Source organism: Fukomys damarensis, unplaced genomic scaffold (genome assembly GCF_012274545.1).
Source record: "Fukomys damarensis isolate Sample0158 unplaced genomic scaffold, DMR_v1.0_HiC HiC_scaffold_9, whole genome shotgun sequence".
Classification (NCBI taxonomy): Eukaryota; Metazoa; Chordata; class Mammalia; order Rodentia; family Bathyergidae; genus Fukomys; species Fukomys damarensis.
Window position 1 is genome coordinate 5323415 of NW_022900921.1, and position 11031 is coordinate 5334445.

Here is an 11031-nt window from a genome sequence, read left to right on the forward strand (position 1 = left end):
GAATTAGTATTCACACTTGTCAATTTTTTTTTTTTTTTGGTACCCAGGATCAAACACGGGTCCTTGCTCTTGGGAGGCAGGTGGCGGAACCACTGAGATAAATCCCTGGCCCTCTCATTTATTTATTTATTTTTTTGGCCATACTGGGAATTGAACCCAGAGTCTCAGTGCTCTACTACTGAAACACAGCCCTAGCCTTTAAAAAAAAATTTTTTTTGTTTTGGTACCAGGGATTGACCTTGGGTCCTTGTGCTTACAAGGTAGGTGCTGGAACCACTGAGCTAAAACCCCGGTCCTCCAAAAAATTAGAAAAAAAACTGTTAGGGTCTTTGCTCAGCTCCCCACACTGGCCTTCACCTGACAATCCTCCTGCCTCAGCCTCCCAATTAGCTGGGATTACAGGTGTGCACCACCATGCCCATTGCTTTTCCTTCGTGATTGGTCTCTCTTTTTACCTTTCCTGTTGTCTGACCGTACAATCCAAACACCTCTCGTAACCTCTCTTCACTGATGGCTTCAGGTCTGTCAATCTTATTCCCAAGAATCAGGATAGGCACGTTAGCAATGGTCTCATCTGTCATTAGTGACTGAAAAACAAAGGAGAGAAGACAAGGTGATGCGAAAACATCCACAGGGCCTATTCTGACAGGACAGTCAAGAACCGCTCTCTAATAGGCCGTGCAGACTGTTTGGCAAACTTTCCCCACACCTTAAAGTGAGCACAGTGAAACCCTAAGTCCAATTCGTGTCTTCTGGAGGTGCTCACCTGCTCCCCGCCTCAGCGTGGGAGAGTGGCCGGGGCCAACACCTTGGAGCTGGGCAGAGTGGGATTCACTTGTGGTTCTGCTGCTCCTGGGGTGCGGCCCAGTCAGCCCGAGGGGAGCACAGAGAGGGCAGGGCAGCAGCAGGCGCTCTGAGAATGAAGTGACGTAACTGCACTAGGGCAGCGCCTGGCACAAAGCGGGCATCAGGAGTCTCTGACCTGTGCACGACCATAGACCCTCATGGAGTCTCCCACGAGAACAGAAAGGGTTTGCCTGCTCTGGGCAGTTCTGGTGAGGCCCCTTCGAACCATGGCTGCCTACTCTGCGCCCAGGTCCCGTTCTGGCCTTGTTTGTTGCCCCTGAGCCCGTAAGGGGGGCAGAGCTGGCGAACATGGGCTGCTCACTTCTGGAAGTGCAGACAGGAAGTGGAGGAGAGCTTCCTGTGGGGAGCGGGCGCCTCCACCTCCAGGAAGACATCTGCATCAGAGCTTCTGCAAGTCGGGGGCTGACTTGCTCCCTCCACCTGTCAGTGGTCATCACTGAGCACAGCAAGCACCAGGAGCCACCTTGGAGGCTGCAGAAGCGCTGCCCTCATATAGCTCTAACTCTCACCTATTCCTCGGCTTCATGAGGTTATTTTATCATGCTTAGTTTTAATTATTTAACTTACATCAAGTTCTTCTTTTGATTCTAACAGCCTTTCGTGGTCTGCACAATCCACCAGAAATACAATGCCATTGATAGCTGGAAGGTAGTTTTTCCAAACTCTTCGAGCTAACAAAAACAACCAGGAATTAGAATTTATTTGCTCGTCAAGCCTAGCAGATGGTTTGATTGCAGAGTCCATCAAAAAACCAAGGGTGGGGCCGGGGATTTAGCTCAGTGGTCACAGCGCCTGCTTCACAAACACAAAAGACTGGAGTTCGGTCCCAGATACCCGCCGCAAAAAAAATCAAGGGTGGCTATTCTGCTGAACATGGAGGCACACGCCTGTAATCCTAGCATTCAGGAGGCTGAGGCAGGAGGATCACCATGAGTTCAATGCCAGTCTGGGGTATGTAGTGAGTTCAAAAACAGCCTGAACTACATAGCAGGACTCTGTTGGGAAAAAACAAAAAACAGAAAACCAGCAGTCATCCTATCCTTAAGTTAGCTGCTGTGATTTCACTGTATATTCAAGTTGACTTTTTTTTTGGTATTGGGGATCAAACTTGGGACCTTTCACTTCAAGGCTGGTGGTGGCACCACTGAGCTACATCCCCAGCCCAAATTGACCTTTGTTCACCCAGTGGTGCCAAAATCTTTCCAGAATGTCAAAGAAGAAATTTTAGGTTTTCCATATTGCGGGTGAGTCAAATACTTTATCCTTCCCCAGTTTTCGCATGTAAGAAGAATTAAGCCAGGCATGATGGTGCACGCCTATAAATCCCAGCCAACTTGAGCTACAAAGAGACACTGTGTCTCAAAAAGATAAGTAAATGAATAAAAAGTTAAAAAATAAAAAATTCTGCCAGGCATGTGTAATCCCAACACTATGGGAGGCTAAGGCAGGAGGATCAAAAGTTCATGGCCAGTCTGGGCAACTTGGTAAGACTCTGTCTCAAAATAAAAATAAAAAGGGCTGAGGATGTAGCTTAGGACAAACTCTATGTTCAATCCCCAGTACTAGAAACAAAAATCGACCCCTGGACAAGAAGGCAGGTTATTAGTTCCCTTCAAGACTGTGGCTAAATCTAAAATACAAGCAGTGAAAATGCACATGTGCACGTACACACGCGGAATTCCTGCTTTGATGTCGCTAGTGATGGGGCTGAAGTGAGGGACGCAGGACAGAGAAACACCGGGCCCCGCGGGGTGGCAGGCGGGCACAGGCGGGCGGTGTGGCTGCAGCAGAGTGGGACGGGAGGTGTCAGGGAGAGGGACAAGGACACAGCAAGATCAGAGCAGCGGAGGAGCCCAGCTCCCGCTGTAAGGAATGCAGTTAACCAAGGATGCGGTTTTAGAGCTGAGCATCCGTGATAGGACGAGAGTATGACAAGAAGACTGGGTGGCTGCAGGGCGAGAAGGGAAGCCAAGTTCTACAAGCAACACACACTTACACTACCAGCACCATCTCAGAAACCACCTTTGCTTGTAAAGGTGGGATTTAGGGATAATAACCCTAAACTTTAGGTCTACTGTGGCCTCCCTTAAATGGAATGACACTTCATGCATTACACTATAATGGCCATATTTTTATTAAGTTAAAATAAGAGATTATAAAATAATACAGAACGTTACCTTGAACATGTCCACCCAGATCAAAAGTTGTAAAAGTCATACCGGCAATAGTCAGTTCTTCTGAAGCTATATAAAAATACAAAATATTTTTACAATATAAAAATCAGAAATCCATTCACAGAATATGATACAATTTTTAAAATTTTTATTCATTTATTTTGAGTCAGGGTCTTGCTGTATATAGTTCACACTGGCCCTGAATGCGCTGAGATCTTCCTGCTTCAGTCTCCCCAGTGCTGGGATTACAGATGTGCACGACTATACCCAGCAGAGGATACGTTATAATTTAATATTCGATTTAGATTAGTTGCAAATAAGACCAAATCAAGCAGGAACTAGTAAAAGAATACTCTGCCACTATTAAATATTCCCTAATTCAGACAATGTGACATAAATAATTATAATATTTAATTCTTCTTGACATTTGGGTTTCTTTTTGTTTGTTTGTTGACACAACAACATCTTACTGTGTAGTTCAGGCTGGCCCCGAATTCAGAATGCTCCTATTTCAGCCTCCCAAGAGCTGGGAATATTAGCACGAGCCACTGTATGTAGGTCAATCGAAAACTTTTTCATATAATTCTTAAGTGATAAAGATGAACTACTTTTCTCTTACGGCTATTTTTTTGGTGCTGGGGATTGAACCCAGAATTTTCTTACAATCTACAACTGAGCTACACTCCTAACCCCAACACAATTTTTAATGACAAACATGTAACAAAAATTGGGGGCATTATTTATTCAATTTTTTTCGGCCTCTCCTTTCCCCTTCCGGGACTTGAGTGACTAGTTTCTTACTGCTTGGTATTCTTCCACCCTGAGGGTCAATTTATTTTTCTTTCAGTCATTTTTCTCTGTGCCTCTTGTACATTCCTTCTGCACTGACCTAACAGGTTTTTCCTTCTTCAGGTCTGATTTGCTATTAACCCAATGAAATTTTCATTTCAGATAGTAGAATTATCTTTAGATGCCCCATTTGCTTCTGCCTGATACCTTTCATTTCCTTCCTTGTTAAGTGCACAAGGTTTCTGCTAACTATATCTTTTCATTTTCCCGGATATATACCTAGGAACAGAATTGCCAGATCATAGGATGTATGTACTATACCTTTTTCACAGATGCTTTTAGTTGAAAAATACAAACGGAAATAAATGTGAGCAGCAGAAAAGCTGAGACAGCATTAGTTTCATGCTGCTACTGGGTCCTTAGTCTTTACAACAATATCTGACATAGGGACTGAACATATATTTGTAGAAAAAAGAAAAGAAAGAAACATCAAAAAGTTAAGAACAAGCTGGGTGTGGTGGCGCAAGCCTGTAATCCCAGCACTGGAGAGGCTGAGGCAGGAGGATCGCTGGGAGTTTGAGACCAGCCTGGGCTCCATAGTGAGTTCCAGATCAGTCTCAACTACATAATGAGACCCTGTCTCAAAAAAACCAAAAAACAAAACAAAACAAAAAAAAACGTATAAAACAGCCAGGGGTTTAGCTAAGTAGTTCTGCCACCTGCCTCGAAAGCACAAGGGTCTGAATTTGATTCCTGGTACCAAAAAAAAGTAAAAAACAACAACAAAAGACATATCTAATATAAGAGTACACTAGTTGCTTCCAATCTTGCTGTTTTTGCAGTTTTATATATACCCAATTTTAAAGTAATCACTTCAACAGTATTGTTTTGATATGAGTATCTTGTCAACCCCTACTTTCTTCACCTAATATCAAATAAAGACATCAATTTTATGAAATCCTTTTATCAACCTAACAGTTTCATAGAGGAAAGAAACACTTGGCTTTCTTTTTTTCTGCTCTGTTCTCCTTCCTCAGTCTTTGAACACCTTGGTAGGAGGCTCAGGCAGGAGGATCACTGTGAGTTTGAGGCCAGCCTGGGCTACATAGAGAATCCAAGGCCAAGCCTGAATTATATACAAAATCCTTTCCCAAAAACCAAAAAAACAAAAAAAGAAAAGCTTTTGAACATTAATTGAACTAAATACAGTATTATTTAAGTTTTGGCCTAGTTTTCAAATTTTTTTTTTTGCTACTGGGGATTGAACTCAGGACCCTGTGCTTGCAAGGCAGAGCCAGCCGATGCCACTGAGCTAAATCCCTGGCCCATTCTTTTTTTGAGGGAAGAGCAGTACTTGGGGATTAAACGGAAGCCTTAAATTTATGATCCTCAAGCTGGGCATGGTGGCACATGCCTGTAATCCCAGGCACTCGGGAGGCTGAGGCAGGAGGATCGCTGTGAGTTTGAGACGCCTGGGCTATAAGCTGGGCATGGTGGCACATGCCTGTAATCCCAGGCACTCGGGAGGCTGAGGCAGGAGGATCGCTGTGAGTTTGAGACCAGCCTGGGCTACACAGTGAGTTCCAGGTCAGTCTCAACTACATAGTGAGACCCTGTCTCAAAAAAACCAAAAAAAAAAAAAAAAAAGGGCTGGGGATTTAGCTCAGTGGTTCTGCTGCCTGCCTCGCAAGCGCGAGGACCTGAGTTCGATCCCCGGTACCCCCCCCCAAAAAAAAATTTGTGATCCTCCCGTCTAGGTATCTAAGACTTGGGCTTACAGGCATAAACAATGGCATTCATTGTCAAAGTTGCACTGTGCTGAGGACACAGGTCGGTGGTAGAGTGCTTGCCCAGCGTGCACAAGGTCCCAGGTTCAATCCCCAGAATGGCAATCAATCAGTATTTTATAATTACTCTTGGGTTAACATACCTTTAACTACTTTGTCTACCAGATTTATCATCTTTTCACCGGTACAAATAAGGTCACAGGTATTAATTAGAAAGGAGACACCTGTCACTTTAACTTTTACTTTCTGCAACAACAGCCCATTACATAACCTCACACTCCCAATGGTGTAATAAAGAGTAATTTACAGAATTATCGCTGTTTTGCAGGTAGTCTTTCTAAACAGAAGCATAGCCATTACTTTAAAATGTTCTGTAAATGTATCAATACATGCTCCGTTTTCTGTTATTTATTATCTATTAATTTTTACACCACTGGAGATTGAACCCAGCGCCTTCACACTGAGCTACTTCTCTTGTCCTTTTCTTTCTTCATCTGTCACTTGGAAGTCAAGTCTCACTAACCTGCAGTCCTCCTGCCTTAGCTTCCAAAATGTCTGGGACTGGCCGGGGATTTAGCTTAGTGGTGCTGCTGCCTGCCTCAAGTTTAATCCCAGGTACCAAAAACAAAACAAAACAAAACAAAACAAAACAAAACAAAAAATAAAATAAAATGCCTGGAATTACAGATGGGCGCCACTGCATATGGCATGTTTCTTAGTTATTTTAAATTAAAATTTATAGGGACAGGAATTTAGCTCAGCGGTTCGGTGGCCTGCCTTGCAAGCGCAACGACCCGAGTTTGATCCCAGGTACCAAAAAAATATATATATATTTTATATATATACACATGCACACATGTTTGTTTGTTTGTTTTGGAGATATCTCAGGCTGGCCTTGAATCTCAGGGATCCTTCTGGGTGCTGGGATTACAGGTGTGTGCTATCACACCCAGCATTTTGCCTGTTTATGCTGTGCTGCTATGGATCAAACCCAGGGACCTGCATGCTGGCCAGCATGGTACCTGAGCTACATCCCCAGCCCCTCTATAACATTTATACTACCTACTGTTGATTGATTTTTTTTTTTTCTGTTTTTTGAGACAGGATCTCACTATGTAGTTGAGACTAACCTGGAACTTACTATGTAGCCCAGGCTGCTCTCAACAGCAATCCTCCTGAGTGCTAAGATTACAGGCGTGTACCACCACGCCCGGCTCCATTGTTGAGATTGTATAGTCAGGAGTATAGAAATAAGTGGTTAATAAATTGAGAGTTAGCAGCAATTTGTAGAACCATAACCTGTCTACTGAATTAACGATTAAAATACTACATTTTTAAAAATATGAGAAATTCAGGTTACGCAAACAAGATGATCATGACTGCCCATCCCATCACAATTTCTTTTTTTGGGGGGGATACCAGAGATCAAACTTAGGACCTTGTACTTGGAAGGACAGTGGAACCACTGAGCTAAATCCCTGGGCCCCGTCACAGTTTTTAAGATAGTTAGTTTCTGATTCCTCTAGCTAGAGAAAGGAATACAAACTGATAAAAAGGTTTGAGCATTATTTTTAAGATCTAAATATAGTCCCTGAGATCCAGGTCTCTTGTTATTTACTATACTATTTTAGGAACAAGTCAAATAACCCCGTCATAAACTATCCATCAAAAAAACAATAAAAAAAATTTTTTTTTGGCTACAATATACCCTCAGGAAGTTTCAGTTCAGTTTGTAGCCTCACACCTTCATGGATTTTTCTTTAGAATCTAATAATTGTTCACATAAACCCCCACAATTTCGTGGAAACTGCAAATATCCTCCGCAATTGTTTTTTGTCAGGAGGTTTGCAAGCAGCCAATCCTAGTGCATTATTCAGTGCTCCTTGCTGCTGATAGGCTGCTGCCCCATAACCTATCTCCAGCAGATGTGCCAGCATTCCTGCATCCTAACAGGCTGCTGTACCACGTAGCTGATTCCAGTGTTCTTGGTTTTGTTTTTCCTAAAGCCCTAAGACCCCTAAGATGCTGCCAAAATACCCTGCACCTCCTAAGGCTTTATTTATTTATTTTATTATTATTATTTTGGTACTGGGGATTGAACTTGGGTCCCTGCGCTTGCAAGGCAGGTGGTGGAACCACTGAGCTAAATCCCTGGCCCAGGCTTTATTTTTTTTTAAAGGAATATAAAACCATTTATGGGGCTAGGGACTTAGCTCAGTGTTGCTGCCACCTGCTTCGCAAGGTTCCGAGTTCATGCCCAGAACCAGAAAAGAAAAAAAAAAAAAACAACAAAAAACTATTTATTGACCACTGCTCACCATTATTTACAACAAAGTAAACAATATACAGCAGGATAATATTCAGACAACTACAAAGTTATTTTTCTGGCTCCTGTTGAAACAGTAACCCGAATACTGAAAAGATTGAGCCTACATGTAAGGAACAAGTTGGGGGTCAAGAAAAACATGCAGGTCAATAACTTAGATTATAAGTTTGCTCACTCACTCATCCTAGCAGGTTCTAAACTGTGACCACGTCTAGCCACTCAGTAGGTTTCCATAAGCCGTCTTAGACATCCATGAGTCCTGACTTTGAGTACAGATTTCACCTTGTAAGGGAATGGATGGATCATGAGGAATCTTTAATGTTCCTTTGAAAGGCTTTATTAACATAGTATTTTATTAAATTATATAACTGCAGGAAATATAACATATTTAGGGTTGAAACTATAAAAATAGGCATTCATGGGCAATTTCTTGACCATATCTGAAATTTGCAGTTTTTAACAATTCGTGGGTGCTCTAGGAACATAAGCCCTGTGAATTCTGGGGCCCACTGCAGTGCCTATCTCAGCACCACTCTGCTTAAGGCCCCCGCCTCACAGTGACCAGGCAGTACGGTATATGGGAGACTGTACTTACTGGGGTGCAACGTGGGGACGTGTTGTCCGAGTCTGTCATCTTTCAGCATGTGTAGCAATGTTGTCTTTCCCGCATTATCCAGTCCAAGAAATACCAATTTACCAGTTTTCTTATATAATCCTGTAGAGTAAGAGCCATGATTTGTCAAAGTGATATCTGACAGATTGTCCAAAATATTTTAAATTCAGCCCAAATAAGCTTGAATTCCTAACTAATGTTCGAGTTTTTCTTTTTTTTTCCTCAGTATTGGAGATGAGCCCAGGGCCTTGGCATAGAACTACACTACAGCCGTGTTTTATTTTTTACACAGTGTCTCACTAAGGTGCTTAGGTTGGGCTCCAGCTTGTGACCCTCCTGCCCCAGACCCCCAGGATGCTGGGAATACAGGCCTGCACTGCCATGTCTTGCTTTATTTTCAGTTTTAAAAGAGCTATTTAAAGGGCCGGGGATTTAGCTCAGCGGTTCGGTGGCCTGCTTTGCAAACGCAAGGACCCAAGTTCAATCCCCGGTACCCACCTCCAAAAGAGTTATTTAAGATCTATTAATGACTTAGGATTACAAACAATTGTAAAACTAATCCTGACCCCCACAGAAGAGTATTTGTGTTGTCAGAACATAACTACATTGCCAAAAGGCTGCTTCCTTGACAATTTAGGGATGAATAGCGTGGTGGCTGATTAACCGTGCTTCGGGCTCCTCACACAGACTTACACGGGACACTGCTGCCGGCCCTTCAGGTCTCCAGTGCACAGACAGACATTCAGTGCAGTTCTACATCTGACTCTAGTAGGCATTGACTGATACAACTATCTGTTCTCTATTAGGAAAACATTCATGAAATATTAGATGTCATGTGTTTATGAAGCTACACTGAAGAAAAAATTTAAAAAATTTTTTCATGAATGAAAATTAAGTATTATAACAAAAACAACCATAGCAAGAGTTTTCTCAGTCAAAAAGTTACACTGTTCATTGTTTAATTTCCCTAAAATTAAGGTCAAACTGGTGATCACAGAATTCCATAAAACTAAACAATAACAACAACAACAACAAAACCAAGTATAGTCAGGCGTGGTGGTACATGTCTGTAATCCAGCATTGGGGAGGCTGAGACAAGGAAGATCTTCACGAGTTCCCGGACAGCCTGGCCTACATAGTGAATTCAAGGCCACAGTGAACTACACTGAACTACGCAAGACCTTATCTCAAAAACAAAACAGAGCCAGGGATTTAGCTCAGTGGCTGCCTTGCAAGCACAAAGTCCTGAGTTCAATCCCTGGTACCAAAAATGAAAAAACAAAACAAAAGCAAAAATCAGGACCAGGGATTTGGCTCAGTGGTTCTGCTGCCTGCCTCGAAAGTGCAAGGGCCCAAGTTTGATCCCTGGACCTCCCCCCACAAAATGAAAAACAAAAAACAAGTACAGATGAGTGGGGCGATGCACATTTATAATCCCAGCACTCTGGGAGGCTGAGGCAGAAAGATTACATATTTGACCTAGCCTGAGCAATTTAATGACTTAGCAAGACTGTCTCAGAGTAAAAAATAAAGGAAGGGTTGGGGATGCAGTTCAGTGAGGTCCTGGGTCATAAAGTATACCATATACATAAAGAAATATCAACCCAGCATGGACAAATTGTTAGGAAAAAAAGGGCAACACTGACCAACTGATAGTAGACTGGCATTTAACTGCTATATTTGACACTGAATTTGTTTTTCAGGAACAAAGTTTTTTTAGCCAGATGTAGTGGGGCACATCTGTGATCCCAGGACTCTGGGAAACTGAGGCAGCAGGATCACAAGTTTTAGCCCAGGCTGGGCAACTTAGTGATACCCTGTCTCAAAATAAAAAATAAAAATTCTGGGATGTGCCTCAGTGCAATCAATCCCATGGTGCTGGGGGTTGATGTAGTACCTCACCTACCCAAACACACCCTGTACCACAGAGCGGCACACCCAGACGAGAACTTTAGTGTTTCTTTTGTAATTTTGAGACTGGGTCTCTAAGTCACTAAATTGCCCAGGTTAGGCCTGAACTTGCAATCCCCCTGCCTCAGCCTCCCAGAGCACAAGTGTCCGCCCAGCTCACTTGCATTCTCAACTGCTGGCTTCTTTGTAAACAGGCGTTGCATGAATGAGTGCGTGTACATAAATAGGGTAAAGCAGGGTGAGTACAGAAAGTGAAAGGCCAGAGTTACCTAAAAACTGTAGCACACTGCTGAAACCACTGTAGATCCAATCGAATATGAAGGACATATCCAAACCTTACAGGGTCTGAAAAAAAGAATTTTGGATTTAGTGGAGTTCCATTAGGCACCAACATACATTATAAAATATCAGCAATGTTGACCATCAACTCTCAATAAATAACCCTACCACAACTTTACAAAAGAGTTAAACGTCATCCAAGTCCTTCTAACCAAATTATACTGCTGCATGAAAGCAAAATTCCATTAACATATCAAGGATAGCTGGACACTGTGACCCAGGCCT

General features: G+C 42.7%; 1 protein-coding gene across 1 annotated transcript in view; it reads right to left on the minus strand.

Moving 5' to 3' along the window:
• Positions 1-10813, minus strand: part of Sar1b (secretion associated Ras related GTPase 1B) — a 13513-nt gene extending 2700 nt beyond the window's left edge. The window contains exons 1-5 of the mRNA XM_010639707.2: positions 10737-10813; positions 8539-8658; positions 3045-3110; positions 1435-1538; positions 456-587 (exon numbers count right to left, since the gene is read on the minus strand). Coding sequence (XP_010638009.1) covers positions 456-587; positions 1435-1538; positions 3045-3110; positions 8539-8658; positions 10737-10794 — 480 coding nt within the window. The 5' untranslated portion in view covers positions 10795-10813. The remainder of the gene's footprint in view (positions 1-455; positions 588-1434; positions 1539-3044; positions 3111-8538; positions 8659-10736) is intronic.
• Between the last annotated feature and the right edge of the window lie 218 nt (positions 10814-11031).